The sequence below is a fragment of the Triturus cristatus genome, chromosome 6 (assembly GCF_964204655.1).
Source record: "Triturus cristatus chromosome 6, aTriCri1.1, whole genome shotgun sequence".
Lineage (NCBI taxonomy): Eukaryota > Metazoa > Chordata > Amphibia > Caudata > Salamandridae > Triturus > Triturus cristatus.
Genome location: NC_140589.1, coordinates 963888986 through 963909997, shown reverse-complemented (window position 1 = coordinate 963909997; position 21012 = coordinate 963888986). Strand labels below are relative to the sequence as shown.

Below are 21012 nucleotides of genomic sequence, written 5' to 3'. Positions count from 1 at the left end.
CTGTCAGGGCCTTCGCAGGGTGTGGGGAAGAGGGGACATAGTTGGCGTTTTGACCCAAGTCTCTCACTTTTTAGTACCCTGTTTTACCGAACCAACAGTTTTACACAGGTTTTTAAGTTAAAGCATATCTGTCATCTTCATTAACAAATCACTAGGTGGCATTTCTGTGTTTTCTCTATTATAGAGTACATTTTAAATACTTAGAACCACATGTTTATGGCATCTGGCCAAAACAAAAGAAGCTTTAATTGGGCCTGTTGAGATGGAAAGGTTCTCTGCATGGTAAGGGGTGTGTATCCCTGCCCTGAGTGCCCAACTGTACTTTTGTCTGGATCCCTAATGTAGATTTGTTTGTGATAGGTGAATACAGATCATGCGTATGTGCCATGCCATAGGCCTGTCTCACGGATGTCTTGTTCGACCGGGAGGGGCACCTAAAGCACTGCCCTTATAGTGGTGAAAGGTTATTGCCTTCACCAGGAGTTAAGCAGAACAAGCATGGCGGTGGCAGCATACCGTGTAGTGATTAGTTGTGAACAAGACCTTTTTAGGTCTCGCCTACACAGCGCGCATGCGCTGCTTAGGCAAAAAACCTTTAGCAATCGCTTCGGCATTTCAGCCAAAAACGTGCATGCGTTCCATTGCCTTCAATGGCAACGCGTGCACGTCTGGCGATTCACTTGCGGGAGCGAGCGGCTGGCGCCATATGTTATCAATTATTGCGGCACCAGACGCTCGCTCCCGCAAGTGAATCGCGCAGGCCCCCTCTTCTCTCCCCTTCCCCTCGGTCTTCATATAAGTAAGTGTCACAACAAACCATCGCTTGCAAATGACTCGAGTCCCCCCCCCTTTTTTAACCCCTTATTGATTTCACCTAGGTCCGGTGGCGCCAACTCTGAGGGCCCAAATAGATAATTAGCAAAGAGCAGATAGACAGACGCAGTCATACCTTTATCGGTTGATCCAGGGTTTGTTTTACAAGTGGAGCATTCAAGCACAATATTCTGTGCCTGCCTCATCTCTCTCAATCAGGCAAAGACAATGGCGGTGATTAAATCACTTCCAACGTCGGACCCATTTGCACCAATCAGAGGTCGGCTCTAAATGCTTCTCATTGATCCCCAGCTGCTGCTGCGCTTTGTCCCCGCTCCACCCGCTACACCTCCCATTGTACACAGGAAGCGGCCGCCCCTTGCTCACTTTGTGTCTCGATGGCTCAATTCCATCCATGTTACTGCACAGAAAGACTTCAGACATGCCTTAAATAAAATAATTCAGCCGACACTCTCACGCAAAGATTAATTAGCAAAAACGATGTAGAATTTAGACCACTTCATTGTGTTGCCTCAATTCACATATATACAGACCATGGAACAAACTCCCGTGGTAAAGTGTTGCCCCTCCTCTACTGTAAAGCAGGCGTTGTCCTGAGCATATACAAAGCCCCTGATAAGTGTCAGTGGTAAGGCTAACACTTACATATTATCGCAGAGGCGTAGCGCAAAATGTCAGCCCCTCCCCCGCTCCCCACTGCCAGTTTGGTGAATGGCACGAGACTCCCATATCTCACGCAAATTCACAGGCCTTATCTTGGATTGTGGGGTGGGGGGGCTGTGCCGCATGGGCTGCAGCGGCCAGTGAGAAGTACCCATTGTATAGACTATTAACTATTTTCACATGAAATTAAGGCAAACATCTTGTTCTTCTGAAGTTCTTTAGAAAATATGTCAACACAACCTGTAGCAGTGGCTGAGTGATATTTCTGTAAACGAAGTGCAAAAGAAGTACGTGCCCCCATCAAAACGCATTGAAGAACAGCTTTAGTAAAGTGTGATGTTGTCGAGTAAGCAAAACTCTCCCATAGTAGAGTCCTATGGAGCCTCATATGGTTTCCTGTACGCCTGACGTGAAATAGTGCCTGCTCATTGATATACAAACAAGAATGTTTAGAGAAATTGCATTTTGCATGAAAAACCGCACACTAATCTTATTCCATCGAAGGCTTAAAAATGTAAACGTGGTTCCTGTTTTGACTGAAAACACCTTTAAGAAGCATTGTCAAAGCCAATAGGTCTGGCGTTTGCCGCCAGGCTTTTGGCTTTAGAAATGCTTGTTCTGTTCTTTCGTGGTTTGTGCAAAACCTTATTGTGGGGAGACAGCCAGACCATCAGAAATCTAAAAAAAAAAAAACAGTGCTGAAAGTCAAAATTTTTTTGGGGTTTCAAAAAGCATATAGTACCGTAGTAGTCCCTGACGGATGTGCTCCTTGTGAAAGACAGCATGCTGTAACTCAAACTGAAACCAATCGGTGGCTGAAGTGTGCTAAGCAACTGCCTCGCCGTACATGCTGCAGTGGCTAAATGAACAAGCATTGGCATAGCCAATAGGTCTCGCCTTTGGGACCTTATAAGTGTTTAGTTATCCAGCATAATATCCTTGGTGCAACAACATCAAGTGTTGCATAGCTAAACACTTATAAGGTCCCAAAGGCGAGACCTATTGGCTACACTGTGTCACTGGAGTGAGGCCAGCAGCCTCACTCCCCTTTTTGAAGGTTCCACTGCTGTTTGCTTAACTCACCCCCAGCCTACATCAGGTAGATGTGGAAGGGCGTGTGTGGTGGAAACGTGCTGAGTGCATGTGTGCTAGCAAGAAGTACACTACACAAGGGGTGAAGTGTGGTACAGTGCACACATGGTAAATGTGTGCATGCTGGCAGTGTGTGTTGTCTAAAATAATACACTCACATACTATATAAAAAGACTTCAGTACTGAACAGTGTGCACAGACTGAATGTGTTTGCTGCATGTAGTTGTACTTGTGGTGGCATAATACAATAAGAGTGCTGTGCAGTAAGTGTGCTGTCGAAGCACTCTGAGTGCAAGTGTGCCTGCCCAGGTACATTACATGGAGGACCTTGGATTCCATTTTGGGAAGCACAGGTCTGTCTGGTGGAAAATATGAGGACTGGGGGAACCCCCAGGCAGATTTGTGTAATGCTGCATTCCGATAAGCTGGGAGGGGCATACCCTGGCGGATGGGAAGACCAGGCTCGCTCTGTGCATTTCAGAGGGCTCTTTGATTCAATGATAGAGCACAAAGAAGGGACCTGGACACATCTCAGGAAGAGAGAAATTGGACTGATAAGGGAATCATGAAGAGTCTGGCTAGGCCCAGGATTAGCCTTTTGAGGTGCATATCACAGTGGCTGACATCCAGGTGTGAGCTCTGGTCCCTCCCAGGAATCCTGTGGGTTAATCAGCTTCGGAGTCCTGCCTGCTGTGACAGACATCCTTTAGGAGGAAGAAAAAAGGGGAAAGATGCCCATTTCAAAGATGCAGTGCCCCAACATTAAACTTCAAACACTCGCACACTAAATTAAATGTTGTGTCAGGAAAAGGATTATGAGTAGGGGAGTTTGGGACACCAAACTTTGTCATCTGCCGAGCAGCCAGATGGGATGTGTGAGGAGGGGAGGCTCTGCAAGACTTCTGCCTGTGACCAGAACTGGGGCCAGGCCTGGTAGGCTCCTTACTGGGTGAAGGGACATCACCGAGGGATATCAAGACCACCTGCCCTGGAGCCTGGAGCACGAGTGCCTGCCTGCTCACAAATACCATTGTGCCCTGTAAGGAAGAGGAGAGTGTTGGAAGAAGAAAAGTCCAGGGGGGAACCCTATTGTGAGGACTCCCTATGAGAGGTTTCAGGAATTTGCTCTTGCACTGATCGGGCCTTAGTCCGTGTCTGTCGACTCCGGTGTGCCAGGAGGGGCCACTGTGTACTGAGCCAAGGAGCAAAAAATGTGTAGAGAGCGCCAGGCCTGCACAGCCTCGTGTTAGGTGGCCCCATGTGCCAGAGATGGGGCCACCGTGAACATCAACACCAGGTCAGTGTGATCGGGCATGTGAGTGCCGTGGTGGTGACCCCGCATGCCAGGCTGGTCTGGAAACTCTGAGGCCAAGGGTTTGGAATGTCACTCACGTGCAAGAAACTGCTACTGTGACCAAAGTGGGCCCAGCCTGCATATGCAAACTGCACCAAAGGAAGCCCGAGGACCAAAGAACATCGTTGGAACCTTGTTGGAGCATAAAGATCAACCCCTCCCACTAAAAGAAGTTTGACTTACTGTGCGATCACCAGAGCGGGATCAACCCCGTTCGCTAGAACCTTCCAAAATCATGGCTCGTCAGAGAGAGCCTGCACCTGCGGGATACTGCGACTTTTGACTGTGCGCACCCTGACTTTGCCTATCCAGAGCAGGACTTCACTGTGCCGCTGAGGGTTTCCATACCACCAGAGCGGGTAAGCCATAAACTGGGCCTTTGGGGCCCCAGGGGACATAATACGATCGTTATTGCGACCCCTTAGACTCTTGTGTTTGAACTTATGAAATGAGTCAGAGGGTAGAATTCATGACTATGACCTGATAGTTTACATTCCCTGGATGCGACTATCAGTGAATTGGCAGTACCATCCCACCTGTTGCACTTAAGTTAGTGGGGCAGGGAGTGTCCTGACAACTACTATAGCCTTGACTTCAAAGGGAATTACGTTATTGCGTTTGAATGTCATTTACTTTTGCATGCGTAGAATTAGAATTAAAATAATTATTTTTATATAAAAACAAGTATTTGACTCTGCATTCACTTATTGTTTTCACTGCTTGAACATTGAGTTATGAGTAGCGTTCACTGATCCTTGTTTCCTCCTGGAGGAGCCTTGACTGCTTGTCCGACGCTACCTATCTTGGAGTCAGGTGCAAAAGGGTTACTTGGCCCAGTTGAACAGAATCCATAGTAGGTCGGGCCTTGGGACATCGGGAGTAAAAGGCCTCAGCCACCTCGGGTGGGCCCAGTCACTCCTGCTTACACCATGGCCCACCGAACGGCGTTCTGATAGTTCCCTTCATCAAATTTTTGACCAAGGTTGTGCAAAAACTTCTATAAGGCATATGAACTATTATTTATTTGGACTAGTTCATTTTAAGCACAGGTATTCTAAACAAAAAAAAATCACTGTTCCTACAATGCTGACGAAAAATCCCTGATGAGGTAAACATTACAATTATTTCAGAAGTAATGGTAACAAAAATTAGGACATGGACTTGACCCATAAATTCTTTAGAGTAAGTAGTTATCTTAGTCGCAAATAGAGCAAATCTGAAAGGTAGACAGATCTACTAGTGGCTCTTGCTTTCCTACTGGTATTGTTTTTTCCTTAAAGACGTCTTGACTATTTTCACTGATAATGTGGCAAGCAAGAGCAGGACCAAAGATGTGCCAGCATAGGCCAGGTCTCAAAAACCAGAACCTCAGATTTGTGCAGTGAGGATCCCAATTATGAGTCTAACTGGCAGCTCAACAATCATAGACATGTTTCCATATTTTTGGGACTGAGTGAGATTCAGCCAACATGTTGTAAAATTGTAGTAATAGCCTTGTATCACGGAAGTATATTTTGAAATACACAGTGATCTCTGCTGCCAACATCTATCATTGAAATGTATTGATTTGAAATTGGAAGATCCGTGGTTATATGTACCAACCCATTGCCCACAAAGAACTAAAAAAAGCTTGTTTGGATATTGCAACAGTCAGTACCACTAGAAGGGGGTCATTAATGACGACATGAACCAACGACTACGTGGAGGGAAACAGAGTTACATAAATTAAATGGTGAGGTTTTATTCTCTAATGCTTATTAGGAGCTTGTTTGGATATTGTTGATATGTTTGTTTTCATGTAGTTTCTAGGTTGATGTGGTTTGTGTTCACTTGAAAGAACATACATAGATACCAGTCAGTTGAGACCTGCCCGCATTATGGTATTGCAGTACCAGGATTGAGTAACACATATCCCGGAACGTTCTACATGATGGAAAGAGGAGGAGCCATGAAGCCGCAAGGCCACTAATGCCATCATCAGAGCCGCTAGAGCCGCCGGAGCCGCTGGAGCCCGAGAACCCGAACCTGAGAGCCCAAGAGTCCGGGGGCAAAGATCGATGGCCCATGCACCTTCCCTGCTTTGTGGGCCGGATGTCTGAGGGCCCCCTGGGTTACCCCTTCACCTAGAGCACCCAGACTTCAGTGGGTGGACTGCCAATGAGGCAGATGAAGCTTTGCGGTGCTGATGCGGCAAGCGCTGACCAGGCGCCCCGCCAAGATGCAATGCCCCTTTGCAACCCGGCCCAGCAGGGCGTGTGTGAGAGAGCAATTGAGCACCAGGTGGCAGGCAGTGGCAAATTCCAGTGGCTAGGCCGAAGGACTTTTACCTTCCATATAAAGGAGGGGGCTCTGGCAACAGGGAGTACAGCAGGCTTAGGCCTACTGAATTTGGTAGAGCCACAGTTGAGAGGAAGCGGCCCAACTAGGCATGGGTGCGGCTTGCGGCCCAGTCATGCTCCTACACCGCTGTGTGATTGCATCTGTCCTCCGGCGCACCCACATCCCATTATCTTCATCAGTCGGCAATGTTAGGTGCAATCTATTGGACACTTGAGCTGCTTGTACCCCCCTTTTTCCTTCCTACCAGTTGTGTTACATTACAGAAGAGGTGAGGGAGCGCTGGTAGAAGGAATTGGGGCATTCATCATCTGCGGCAATTGCCTAACTGCCCTATCTTATCTCACCTCCACAGCCAGCAGCCTTAAGCCTTGACTCTGTGTACCAGATTAACCAGACTAGCCAGATTGATTAAACAACAATGTGCTCTGAGAAAACTCGGGGGTAGGCCACCCCACCGTCAATAAGAAGGGGGGACGGGAAAAAAGCTGCCAAAAGAGGTGCTGGCAGGCTATATCTTCATACCACCATCACCATTACCATCTGGCTCTCTGTACGCCTCCAAGTGTCATTTGCATTCTCCACCATCTAAGTGTTCCAGAATTCCCAATTATTTAATCCCGAATAAACCCAACTTCAATTATGGGATCAGGAGTTCTCCATAGCTTGCTTCTTTCTCTCCCGCTGGCGATTGTCTTGTTTCATTAAGTAATGAGCGAGGCATTTTGCCACCCCAGGCACACATTGCACAATGCTAACTGTCTCAGCCCAAGTTTACGCAACAGACCATCAGGAGGGCAATTTATCTTTTTTGGACACTGCCTTTGATCATTCCATTTTTCCCTGACAGGCGCCAACATTGTGGGCTCAGCGAATATGGGCAAAGGCAACAGGAGCATTCCATTAGACAATGGCAGCACCAATCCAAATCATTTTTCCATTCTTCTACTGTCGGGATGGCAGTCACCCCCCATTTTGTTGCAATAATCCATTTTGCTACCCAGCTGCTAATGCCAACCATTGCCTTACATGTTTCGGTCAGTCCTCTCCTTCTGAGGTCACTATCAGGAACCATTTTGGCTCTAACGATACTCCTGTGCCCACCACTGTTGCCATAACCCCGACTACTTTCCTCCAATATGTCTGCAGTATTGGGCATTCCCATATAAGGTATAAAAGGTCCCTTCTGATTCACACCCTCTATGTCAATGCGTGCTTTCACTGCGTCCCATTTGGTGCAGCACTGCTCTGGGGTAGTACACCCTAAGTAGAACTTTTAGTTGTATCATACGAAACCTGGATCGTATTGCCACCTCTCTCAGGCCCTGTAAAACCTCTGACCATTCTTCCTCTCCATTGGGCCGACGTCTCATTCTCATGTATTTCTCAATGTGCCTAGTGAGGAGCAAGGAGATGTTTGTTTCCTGTAGCCGTTCTGTCAAGATTCTGTCTCCTAAAGAAGAAGATTCTGTCAGAGTCTCTCGCTGATAGATATATTTACATAGGGCGTGCCCTGATTGGATGTACCTTAGCCCTTCCCCATTCCCCATTTTGTATTTTGTTTGTAGGGTCGTGAATGTTATGTATGCCTGTCCTCTCCACACGTCTCCCAAGGTCTCCAGGCCCAATAGCTCACATTTGACGAAGCCCCCAAGTTCAAATATCCCTACAGGCGGTCGCCCTCCCAAAGGGGCGTCATCCCTGTGAGTTTGCCCTCCCAGCCCAGATATTTTGCTGGTGCGTGCTATGCTTTCATCGCTGTCCGAGAGTGCTGTTAGATTTGCCCTCGTTCGCCTGGTGTACATGAGTGCTCGAGGTCCCGTCGTACCCATGGCCGATCTCTCCACCCTGTATTCTGTTTACTATGACCAGTTGGGCTGCCCAATAATAGCTACGGATATCGGGCACAACATTGCGATAAACTTTATTTGCAAGTCGTTATCTAAAGTGCTTTAGCAGATCATATTGTGGGAATTGATGCTAAATTGTCAGCCCTGAACTATCTGATTACTCCTGTCCCTGCACTAGCACGATCAATGCCCTTGCTAATATCCCTCAAACACTGGACGTCAACCTGGATCAGCTTTCAACATCTGCTCAACAAATAGGCACAACTTCAAAGTGTCAGCACAACACTAACCGAGCCAGGCTCTGCCCTTTTTAAGGGCACTTCCAAACATCCAACTCACACAGGTTCACTCTGCTCACCCGTCACTTCTGATCCTACCAAGGCACTCGAGCAACCCACAGCACTGGAACCTGAATTGCCAGGCATTATAAGTGTCTATGAGGGTGCTCCCCGAACAGTCTCTCTCAATCCAAGAGATTGCAACACCAGTTCAGTCGTTGAAGAAGTAGTGCCTACACTGCAGTCTAGCAGACAACAGTGGAAAAGCCACCCACGAAAAGGGAGCATAAAAGGCTTCAGAAATCAAGACACTAGCGTAGCTCCCGCCGCACTTTGCAACTCTGCACAGCTTATATGCAGCTGGTTGCCCCCGACAACGAGGCCTTAGCCGACCATTCAGGTACTCCTCTGTCCCCAGGTGAACAGCATCCTGGTGAGACCAGAGTTAAAATGTACTCATTATTTTATCGCAATCCAGCACAAACGTCACACCACAAAGTGGACAGTGCCATGGGTGGAAATGCCCAAACTTAGTTTAATCAGCATGCAGCTGCATTACTGTTACTATCATCACCTGTATCAGGATCTTCAACCGAGAAGCTCCATACTGGCAATATGCACCCTGAGAATCTTCCCCCTGCTACTGCCGGACCCAACATGCATGCCACGCAAAGCAAAGATGATTTATCCTGGCCCTGCTCAACCATGGAACTGCCTACTGATCCAGTGGCGTTGTCAGAACCTGTCCATCAGACCACCATGACCAACTCCACCTCTGTGCTTCCTCTCCTTTGTACAGACCATCCTTGGACAGACCATTAAAGCTCTAGTGTTTTATCGGCCCACTTTCTTTCCTCCGCATGGACCACAGAGCAATTGGGCAACTAAAACTGAGGCAGCGAAAGTGGTAAAGTAGAAGTTGGTATACACCCCAAACTTTCCAGCGAACAAGCTCGAGGTCATCCTGCTTCACGCCTGTAGGAGTAAACCCAACATCCTTAACAGAAGCACAATTTTGAAATTACTTCGGGCAGTTGCGAGCACCCGGCATTTTAATACCACTCACCTGCAGTCAATTGAGTTCATGGATAATCCAGTCTTGAGGGGGAGAGACATTACTATCACTACTTGGTTCTCCCCCGACTTGACCAATCTTGTTAGGCAGCTACATATAGGCAGGATATATTCTCCAAGTGGGGGATCGAGCTGTCTCTTGTGCTACCCCGTCTCCCTACCCCGGCCCACTGCTGCTAAGCCATAGTAACCTTAATGCAGCTGATGATGGAATTTTGAGAGGTGCCATCTGCTCCGACTTCTACAAGCATTTACCCAAACCCTTGTCATTAGTGTGAATACAGTGGGACATCAATGAGAAGTCATTGCCCAATTTCAGCAAGCCATAAGCGATATAAAAATATGAAACTCGCATTCACCAACTCGCACGTGAAGCCCTATTGGGGATTGCAAACGGCATCTCTTGGCACACAACTCTAACCCTTCCACCGTTACCAGTGGAATGTGATCCCTCAGGCTTTGTCCATCCTTGCACCCAAATCCAATTCCAGCATTTGGAAACAACTGCGGCTGTCCTAAAAATCCCCCTTTCAGCCAGATTCTGGCATCGAAGATTTCCAGGAAAACAGGAAATTCATGCTAGACCTGTCCGAAAGATGCCCTCCATTTCCCCAACCATGATGTTAGATGGAGGCACACTATCACTCGAATGTTCCAATAAAATTGGCAATATTCCAAAGTTTTCTTTTTTGTTCTGGATTGTGACTGAAATTAAAGGGAAAAATAGGAACCACATTTGGTCAGACTTCGTGAGCTCCTTTACGATTTTTTGCCTACAGGAAACATGGGACGTGTCACCTGCTCACATGATCCAGTTCAAAACTTTCCACCTCTCAGCCATTCCATCTTTATCTGGTAGTCCAAAAGGGAGCCTGGCGATTTATATCTTGACCATGGTTAATGCTAACCCTTCTTCCATGTAGGAGACCCTATTTTATCAGGTGTTGGGCCTGGAATTTGCATCTGGCTCCCGCATGGCTATCACTAACTTTTATAACAATATTCCAACAGCAGACAGAGGCCGTATTTTGTCGAAACTAGATCATGACTTAGACTCCCTTCTCTCCAGAGGTAGCAGCCAGTTGGGCCTGGTTTGGGGAGGTGATTTCAATGCCCATCTATGCCCCCCCTGGGTACAAAGAGTGCTTGTGGCTTAACAGACTACAAAGGGAAGCCTTTAAATAATTTTTTCGCACGGCAATAACATTAATTACCTAATAGGTCAAATCGTTTTTATTAGAGTTATTGCATGAGATGATAGACAAACGAGACAGCAATAGTGAGCGTCGCAGCAGCTCAGAAATCTTCAAGAACACATTGACAACAGAAGACAAACACGACCCCCCTCTTTGCGAGCACTCACATCAGAGGTTTCTGCGGTGTAAGGCACTAAGCGGTATCCATGACTTTACTCAGGCTGTCTATGACCATCTAGGAGGTGTCACCAACTTCTGTGCAGGTCAGCAGGCGCAGATCAATTCTTGGAACTCCTCTGAGAGGAGAGCTATGTAGGGACACCAAGGTTTCCTGTAGGAACCACCCTAAGCAGTTGGGAATGGAGAAACTTACCCTAGTCCTAACACATGCCATAAGCGGTGGAGCCATCCAAGGTGTGTCGGGAGTTTTTCTGTGCCATAATGAGTCAGGATTGTCTCGAGGGTTCCTCCCAGCACTTGGCTTATGTGCTGCCCCTTGCATGATTTAATTGGGAAGGTGAATGCTTTAGGGAGACCAAAGACAATGTATGCGGGGAACCAAAGTATTTGAATATTAAAATGAGTGTCTATATCATTCAGGACCCCATCCCAGTATTGCATGCATTTAGGGCATTCCCATAGCAAGTGAACCAGTGGCCCAGGTGACCCACAGTGTCTCCAGCAGTCAGCGCTACGTGTAGGGTTGCCCTTTTGCAGTCGCACCAGTGTGAGGTACCAGTATGTGACTATTTCTATAGCCGTCTCAGTGCTAGCCATGTAACGCGCTGCGTGGCGCCCTCTGTAATATACCGCCTCCTATTCTTTGGCTGTTAATTGCCTCCCCAGTTTTTTCCCCCAGTGTTTCTGCCCTCCGATCTTAGGCGCTGGGGAAGCTTGTTACAGTGTACTATATAATTCAGTAGTAAGGCGATTGTTGGTAGTTTTCGTGAGTAACCATTTCTCAAATGTAGTAAGGGGCCTTCGTGCTCCTTGGTACACCGTGGAATGCATTATCCAGCGCTGAACCTGCAGATATCGCATCCTCTCTGACTCCAGGAGCTTGTAGTCTGCTTGGAAGTGATCAAAAGGGAGAGTGCCCACCTCATCGAAGAAGTGGCCAACAGATCGACATCCAGTGCTCTGCCAGTGCTGGAACCAGCCTGATCAAGGCCGGGTATAAAGTCAGTATTGCCTACACTGGTGTCAGCGGGGAAGGGAATGATGATATCATGGTAGGCCTTTGCGTGCAGCTGCGCGGTCCCACATGTTCAAGATAGCTTTAATGACTGGGGAGGAATAAAGGCCTCACGCTCTCTGTGGGCGAGACAAGAAGGGGACGTTTTTATAATGGAGACCCCACAACTGCTCAATCCATGAACAGCTAATGTTTCTCAGATTCCTCCTGGGACCATTCCACCGCTGCCTGATAATATTGTATGAGATTGGGGATCTCCAGCCCCCCTCTACTGGAGGTCGGAAGCTCAATTCCCAGCCCATTTGAGGTCGCCCCTCCGCCCATACAAAGCGATGCTTCTCCCCCTGCAGGGACTGAATCATGCCTGTGGGAGGTTCAACCGGGAGCGCCTGAAAGAGGAATAGAATCTTTGGGAGAGTGGTCATCTTCAATGATGCTACTCAGCCAAGCCATGAGAGACTATATAATTTCCTTTGTGCCAGATCTCTCCTAATTTGCCAAAGGAGCATTTAATTAATTACCTTATGATAAAATTCAAAGTGTTTTGTGAACGTATATAGCACTATGAACAGACTCTTCCTTTTCACCATTGTGGGTAACGGTGTGGGCTCTGGAGTTGATTTTATCCAATTATCTGCCAATTTAGCTGCCAAAGTGAGGCAACCGCTAGTAAATATTTTTGCCTTGAGCGACCATCTCCTTGTTGTAGATATTTGTAGCTGGCAGGAGACAGTCAGCTCTATTATGAGAATTACTGGTATCTCCGCATACAAGAGAAAGGGCACTTGCAATTAGTGGTCATTTGTCAGCGTCCAAATCTTTGCATCCCAGTTGGTCAAGAGCAATTACGCCCTGTTTGAGGTCTGTTTAGAAGCAGAGGCCAATGATGCTATAACAAAAACAGCATCCCATACGAAACTATTTAAGCAATAAAACACAGAAATACAATGATGTCTATGTTTGTAAACTCCAAATGGATAGTAAATCATTTAATTTAACAAACAATATTTAAGAACCATGAAAGTGGGAAAATGAGTGGACAGGAAGAAGGAAATCATGCGTTTTCCAAGGCATTATACATTTGTGTGGCTAAAAACTACACAAACAATCAATGAGCCACAATTGCAAAGTATCTTTGCACATAAAAAAATACAAAATAAACAAGTAAAGTCAAGACACGAAAGTCGACGACGTTTCGATCCCTGCTGTGGTAGGGGGGTCATCATCAGGTCACAAAGGATTATGCCTGAGAAATTGCCTGTTAAGCATTAAAAACACATTCATTACCCTCTGAGAAGCAGTGTCAGGGTCTTTAAGTAGAGCGATATGCATGGGCACATATAAGAAAAGGGGTTGGTTTGACTCTGCATGGTCTAAGTCACATATAGAGTTAATGGCCCCACTCCACAAGCAGCCTAGGTCTGCTCCTGAAGTCTCTCACTGTAGGAAGGCCTACAAAAGGCCGATAGCAGCAAGGAACAACTCCCTCAAACTTAAAGCCTGGGAAGAGCTCTCGGAAGTATGCCTTAGGAATGATCAGAAATCCCCTGGACCATTATGAATCAAATATTCCTTAAAAATAATGATGAACCTCTGATTGATTACTTCATATCTGCCAACCAATGGGCCACCTTCTTTGGGGTTACTCGGCTAGTGACAAGTTAGATAACGACAGAGTGTTTCCTCCCCAAGAATTAACCCTCACTGGAAGAGGTGATTGCAGGTATTAAAGCCAGCCCTAGTGAAAAAGCCCTGGGTTCGGCTGGGGTGCCCCTGGACCTAATCAAGAGCAATTTAGACCTGTGGGCCACCTTTGTAACCAATGTCCTTAGAGGAGCAAGTCCTTCCACCAAGATTCCCTCTTGGTCTAACCCGCGTATTATCCCGATCTTTACGAAAGGCAGCGGTGAGGACACCTTTTTTTACTGCCCAATCTCCCTCCTGGACTCTTCTGTGAAGGTACTGGGTCTGGTCTTACTCTCCTGCCTGGAGGCCTGGGCAGAGGAGAGCGGCTCTTACTCAGATATCCACTATGGGTTCAGGAGGGGGATGGGGTTGGTAGATCAATGCCTTTATTCTTTGCCTTTTTCTGGGGAAGTATACAATCACACTTGGGCTTTGTGGATCTGTCCAGTGCCTTCGACCACGTGTCCCACTCTAAATTGTGTGGCAATGTGGAAGATCTGGGCATTGACAGACGTGTTATCAAGATCATGATGTCACTCTATTGTGACTCAAGTGCTGCAGTAAGGCTCGGGCTGGGAGGGGAGTGGTCCGAGACCTTAAGGGTGCGTAGGGGCGTCAGTCAAGGGTGGGTCCTTGCACCTTTTCTATTTTCCCTTTATATCAATCACTTGGAGAGGGAGTTAATATTAAGGTTTGGGGATATGCCCCAGATCGAAAAGCGCCCTATACCAGCCCTACTGTATACTGAGGATCCTGTCATCATGTACCACACACCCGTAGCACTGCAGCGTCTTCTGGATACCTTTGCATCCTTTATGGAAAGGCTTGAAATGAGGATTAACACCACCAAATCCTTTATAATGTCCTGTTGTTATAGGGTGTGTCCAAGACCAGACTTTAAGCTTCAGGCTACTCCTGTCAAACATGTGGCTAGTTTTAACTATCTAGGGGTAACTTTACTTGTAGGGGATCCGGACAACCATAGCTAGAAAACAGAAACAACCAGTTAGCAACGAGCATCAATGCTGTTTTCTCCTTTGCCACTAAATTAGGCAAAAGGTCGCTTGCCCATATGTTTGCCATCTATCATGCAAAATGTGTCAGTTTGGCAACTTAGGGAGTGGGGTCTGGGGAACACATGCAGTTTTGCCCCTACAGGCCATAGAAAACAAATTCACACATTGCCTACTGCCTCTACCACTGTCCACTGCCTCTTACAACAGCCACAGGGAGTTAGGGATTTACACCTTGAGGACATCTTAAGGACACGTCCAATGCTGTTATGGTGAAGGCGTCCGGGTCAATGAGGCCCTCTCCTTAAACAGAATACTAATTGAGGATTGTCTGTCCCTTTCACGGTCTCTAGAAATTCCCTGGTTGGGTGGCTTCCGGGACATGGCGGCAGCCCTGGGTAGACAGGATTTGTTCGAAGACCCTTCACGCTCCTTGCCTATGATGCCGAAAAACACTTAGGGATATATGTTCACATACTTCGGAGGAAGTGAGATGGACAAAGGTGTCTGTACTTTCTTCTGTTTGCTGTTATATGCAGCTAAACCATCTCAGGAATATATAACCATTCCTGTTGTACGATGCTCTGCATTTCCAGCACTTTATAGTGCTCAGGTTGTGTCTTAACCCCTTTTTTATAGACAGGTTACCTTTCCCCAGTACAGCGACTGGCCGCCAAACCTCTTGCCTTGCCCATGCGATCGGAAGTCAGCACAGAGCACTTGGCATGTCATTTTTTGTGTACTTTTTATTCCTATTATAGGTCTTTGGTTTTAAAACCGCTATTAACCAAGTACTCTCTGCGACATTGCACAGAAGCTTTGCACTTTCTACAATCCCTAAGCTCAGAGGAGATCACCTTTACTGTATATACCCTTCTGAAGCTGGCGCTAAAGGCAAGGAAATCGCTCGCCCCTTGAGCACTTTGGCTTCTGATTCATTTTAGCTTTGGTCTCTTTGTAGCTCAGACACTTTTATATCATTGCCCCGATGTACTAAATTTAATGTATTTTTAGGACTTTCATGAAATATGATGCAACACGTCACATGTGGTCTCCTTGGCCCCGTGGCTCAATCTCTATCTAAGAAGCCAGAGGCAGCTCTTCAAATTCAATGTTGTCATCTGCCCTGTACCAGGCGGTTTTGCTTAATCCGCAACCTGATTTTATTTCCACTCTGAGGTCTTTTCATTAAATTGTACTGTTTTATTGTGTTTTATCATATTTCTTTGTATTTTAATTTTGTGGTCTGTATCAATTTGACCGAATAAAGTTGATTTGAATTGAATTCAGTCAGTTGGGCCATTTTTCAAAGCGCGTGAATTATAACTGTCATAATGTTGTTGCAGATAGATGTGGATTTTTTTTGATCAAGTGAAAAAAAATTACTATTAGAAGCGTACAATGGACGAATGAATGAATACAGGATGCAGTTAATTTAACCAGTTAGCGACTGATTACATGTTACCAAATACATGTCCTCCTGAAAAGCAACAACATGATAGAAATGCATTGCGTGTAAATTGTATGTGTGATTGGGCTCAAACATTAAAAGTAATGACATATAATGTGGATAACTACAGCTAGCAATTCACCTACAGATTAAGCGCTGAACAGAAGAACTGACTTTGACCCGGTCCGCATTCGAATAAACAGGTCAATCAGGATGAGCCTAATCAGATTTGAGGGAGACCCAGTCACAAATGGGGTATTCACCACACCCAAAAAATACCAATTCCTAGGATATGCCCAGTGTGGTAAATAGATTCCGACGTCAAAGTTGAATTTGCATGAGAAATTGGTGTGTTCCATGCTAAATTCCTTATTTGTGAAAATATTCTGAGTTTTTTCTTCTGGTAAATTGTGGGGACTGCAGTGTTTGCCTCACAATTTATCATTCTGATCCCTGCACACACTGGAGTTTGATCATTTTTAGGAAGTTTAGCCAAATACTCACAATAGGGCAAACAAAAGATCCCTAGTCGTGTTAGCCTTTGTGAGTACGTCTTCGTCCTAACATGTTGGATATCTACTCACAGCAGCCAGCCTTTGCCAGCTCTTCCTCATGGGTCTTTTATTTTTATATGCTCCATAGGGGGCAGATCTGTTTTGCCTGCGTATTTTATTTGTACGTATTTTTGTAAATGATTGTTCCTCTGCTCAGTGTCCCTCTGGCTGTGGATATGTCAAGTTATGACTTTATCAGTTAGGTGAGAATGTGCCAAATAAACATAGAGCTATATACCAAAACGAAGACTGCTGTCAAAAGGAGAGGTCATTTTAGTTTTTCTTAATTCGCTGTGTTAATGCTTATAAAGCAGGTATCTGCCAGTGTTGTTATGTAAGCAAGTTCACTATGGCATTCTCTTTGCAGGTTATTCAGGCTGTCTTCTTTGGGATATGCGTATTGACTGACCTTTCCAGCCTTTTGACCAAAGGGTGTGACATCCAGGAGCAGGAGAGGCAGCGGAAGAAGCTCATTTCACTTCGTGACTGGATGATGTCGGTGTTGGCCTTCCCTGTCGGAGTTGTAAGTACAGTGTTCCACATTTCACGTCATCTGGAGTGCAGTTAATACGAACCAGAAGAGTTTTTTGTGAACACACACATTTTAAAGACTAAAAAATATATTTCTATTCCATGTTATTCCGGCTGCACATTTTTAGGGGTTGCCGGCCTCTTGTTTGTCAAAAAATCATAAAAACTACAGATAATTATTTCGAGGGGCTGTTGGTCAGCCTTCTTCATCCATTGGTCTGTTCAAGTGCCAATCACATTTTGCTTCTACCCGCCACAGCCTACTGCATGAGTAATTGGTCAGCCAGCTTGAGCCATAGACTTTTTTCGCTGTGCGAAGCCATCCAGAAAGTAGACGAATGTGGTGCTTAGGGCAAATACATCAATCGATGTTTTCATTTCATACCTTTTTATAATTTATTTTTTCAGTGTGTAGTTTTGTTATAGGTTATTTATATTTACTCTTTTTGCAAAGATATGCAAGTAGAAAGTCAGGCTACCTTTGCACATCATGCGTGTCCCCAAAAGTGACAGGTGCCACCCCCCCTCGCTGTGTCCTTAAAAGTGACAGTTCGTGCGCAGAAAATATGTGGACATGATGTATGTGTGGCAGCCCTAACCGGAGCTGAGCTGTGGGGGGTGTGGCACAGGGTGTGTGTCAGAGCATGAGACAGTGTTGAAGGCTGTGTTAGGCTAGCAGGGCATTTAGGTTATGTAAAGAAAAATGTGTGCTCAAAAAAGTGCCTTCATGTAAGAGGAAGATGTCTGGGCAGGTTTAAAATGTGGGCTGCAGAGCTGTGACAGATGGTGCCTGAGCAGGCCGGTCCAAGTCCCCACAACCCACGGCAGCATGGATGCCTAACACTATGGTTTGCGGCGCAGTGGTGTTTTTAAAAAAAGTGTCTTTCTTTAGAAGCAGATGCTGCAATTTGAAATGTGTCCCGTTGCTGGTGGCAGAAAACTAACCGTTAGGCTCACAAGTCACGACGTAAAAACACAAGAACAAAAGGACAATTTCCCAGGTAAGGGCTCTGGCATGTAGGTGCCAAAGTGATTAAGTGACAGCAGTTGTAAGCAGAGCAAATCTGAGAAGTGGAATTTTTTTTATCAGCCAGTCCCAAGCTTCCCACGAGACTCAAAGGGTATAGTACACTGGTGGGGTTATAAAAATTACCCCAGGGCAGGTAATGTACTGGTCATCCGGCATGTCCCTAAACTTCAGCAGGAGCCTACCTTCCCAGGAGAATGAGTCCCAAACATAGCTGATTACGCAGCTCTTCCCAAGACAGGCCGTAGGTTTAATTAACAGATGTCAAAATGGTAATGGGTGTATCCAACAAACAAGGCCCCAGTTAGAAAATGTACCCTGGTCATCCGTCATGTCCCCAAACTTCAGCCGGAGCCATCCTTCCCATGAGAATGATTCCTAAGCACAGGTGATTACCCAGCTCTTCCACGATAGGCCGCAGGTTTAATTGACAGATGTCAAATGTTAAAGTGGCATATGGCATAAGCTGTACATCAGTCAGAAAATGTTCCCACCAATGGACCCCACTACCTGGTTCAAAACCCTCCCCTCCATAAAGGGTGGTGACCTAATTAGCATGCCAGGACACGTATAAAAACCACACTAGGGGTCAGCAGAAACAGACATTTAAAAACCCCTTTTGGAACGCCTTGTTTGGCTTGTTTGCTGCACAGACCTGCATCAGAAACTTAAGGCCACAATGGATCAGAGCAACTTCTCACAGATTGACGCTGCCTGCTACACGTTAATGGAGGTAAATAAACAAGGGGGTACATTGTGACTGGCTTATGGGGGTTGTTTAAAGTATTGGAGAAATGCATTTAAGGTGAACCATTTAAGGTGTACAATGCTGTAGTTTTATAATGGTACTTAGAGCTGTGTAGGATTGTGTTTACATTGTTTTAATTGATGATTAATGCGTTGTGGCCTGCTGGCTAATGTGAATATTTTTAGAGGCACATGGGGTAGAATAATGTTTTAGTTTTAAATGTAACTTAATACATTTTGGGGGTTTGCGTTTAAGATGCATAAGACAGAGGCGCTACTAGGCTTAGTGCAGAGGTAACCATAATATTTTACAGGGCCTAGAAACATATTACACAGTTTGTGGGGTACTGTAAGGTTGTCAGAGCACCCTATATAGTATACAATGTATACAGATCAAAATAAATAAATAATACAGTTTTGTACTCACCAGTCTGATGTCCTGTTAATGTCATGTGGTTTCAAGGAGGTGTGTTGCAGGGTTGTTCTGGACGCCACAGGCGTGTTTCGATGGTGGGGAACTAACTCTGGATGTGGCTTTTGATGGTCGATGGCCAGAGTCTTATACTTGTGGGGGACATGGGTGTTAGGGGCCCGATCATTTTAACCAAAATAAAAACCCCAGAACACGCTGTGACGCGGGTGCTGCTCTAGGGACATGTAAGCCCAGGGTGTGGGGCTCGAGACCCTTGGCTTTTATAAAATAAATACCACAGAGCCCACGGGTTTACAGGCGGCTTTCTGGGGTTTGTGAGGCCGTAGGTATTTCAAAATAGAAGCCTTCTAAAAGCAGCAGGGGTCTGAGCGCTGCTCTGAGGGGCTTAAGACGGGCCATATGTTGGGGCAGCCCCAGAACCCCCGGCTATCCAGGAGGACTCGGTGGTTATTTGTGGCAGAGGGCTGGAGGCCCTGTTTTATAGAATAGAAGACCCCAGAGCCCGCTTGTGGAAGGCGCCGCTCCGGGGGTGTGAGGCATGGACTAGTGTGTAGGACCATCCCCAGAGCCCTTGGCGATCCGGGAGAGCTCTGGGGCGAGGTGCGGCATGGTCTGCGGTGTGTTGGGCGGCCGGGCCCCGTGTATTTTTTAAAAAAAATAAAGCCCCCGGAGCACACTGCGGCGTTGCGATGCTCCAGGGCTGTAGGGGACGAGAGCTGCATGGTCCGCAGGGTGTTGGGGCGACGGGGCCCCTCAGCTTGTTTATAAATAAAGCCCCCAGTGTCCGCTGCCCTAGTGTGGGACTGTGGGGGTTCGTGCGGTCATAGTGTGGGGGCTAGCAGCCCCAGTATTTATAAAAATAAAAGCCCCAGAGCCCGCGGGTCCAGACGGGTCTCTGGGGATTGTGTGGCATCGTGGTGGGGGTGGGCTTCTGGACCCGTTTTATTAAAATAAAGGCCCCCAGAGCCCGCTATCTGGCGTGGTACTCTGGGGGCTCCTGCGGCCTTGGGGAGGTGTGGGGCTTGAGGCCCTTTTTATAAAATAAAAGCCCCCAGAGTCCGCTGCCTAAGTGCAAAACTCTGGGGCTTGTGCAGGCGCAGGGTGGGCTTGAGGCCCCGTTTTTTATAAAAATAAAGGCCCCCAGAGCCCGCTTCCAAGCGTGGGACTCTGGGGACTTGTGCAGACGCTGTGGGGCGCGAGGCCCCATTTTTATAAAATAGAAGCCCCCAGAGCACGCGTGAGGAAGGCGCTGTTCTGGGGTCGTGTGGCCGGGTCCGGTGCGCTGCGGGCTGGCTCTGGGGGCATTGGGAGGCACTGGGGCTCGAGGCCCCGAAGCAATAAAATATTGCCCCAACCCCAGAGCCTGCTTACCAAAGGCGCTGCTCTGGGGACTGGGGCGGCTGCAGGCATTTCCTTGGATCCCACGTGGCTCCTGATGGTGGCAGCTGCGGTAGGGGAGCAGGGAGCTTCCTCTTCGTGTCGGCTATGGAAGGGCACGCACCCTCTGTGATGTCACCGGGGACACCCCTGACATCACAAAGGGGCGGGGCCTTCCACCGCAAATACGGAGGGGAAGATCCCTGCAGGGATTCCCCAGGGGCTGCTTTGCGGATGTGGTGATTGCAGCCCCAAGAGGCTGCCAATAAATAAAAAAAATATATATAAATAATAATAAATGCTGGGTATTATACAGTCAGG

The 21012-nt window shown here is 46.8% G+C and overlaps 1 protein-coding gene across 2 annotated transcripts in view; it reads left to right on the top strand.

The window, feature by feature from the left end:
- The window catches only part of AIG1 (androgen induced 1), a 1670352-nt gene that overhangs the window by 470523 nt on the left and 1178817 nt on the right, over positions 1–21012 (top strand). For both annotated transcript variants that reach the window (XM_085611670.1, XM_085611671.1), the window contains exon 2: positions 16944–17099. In XM_085611670.1, the coding sequence (XP_085467796.1) occupies positions 16944–17099 (156 nt within the window). The remainder of the gene's footprint in view (positions 1–16943; positions 17100–21012) is intronic.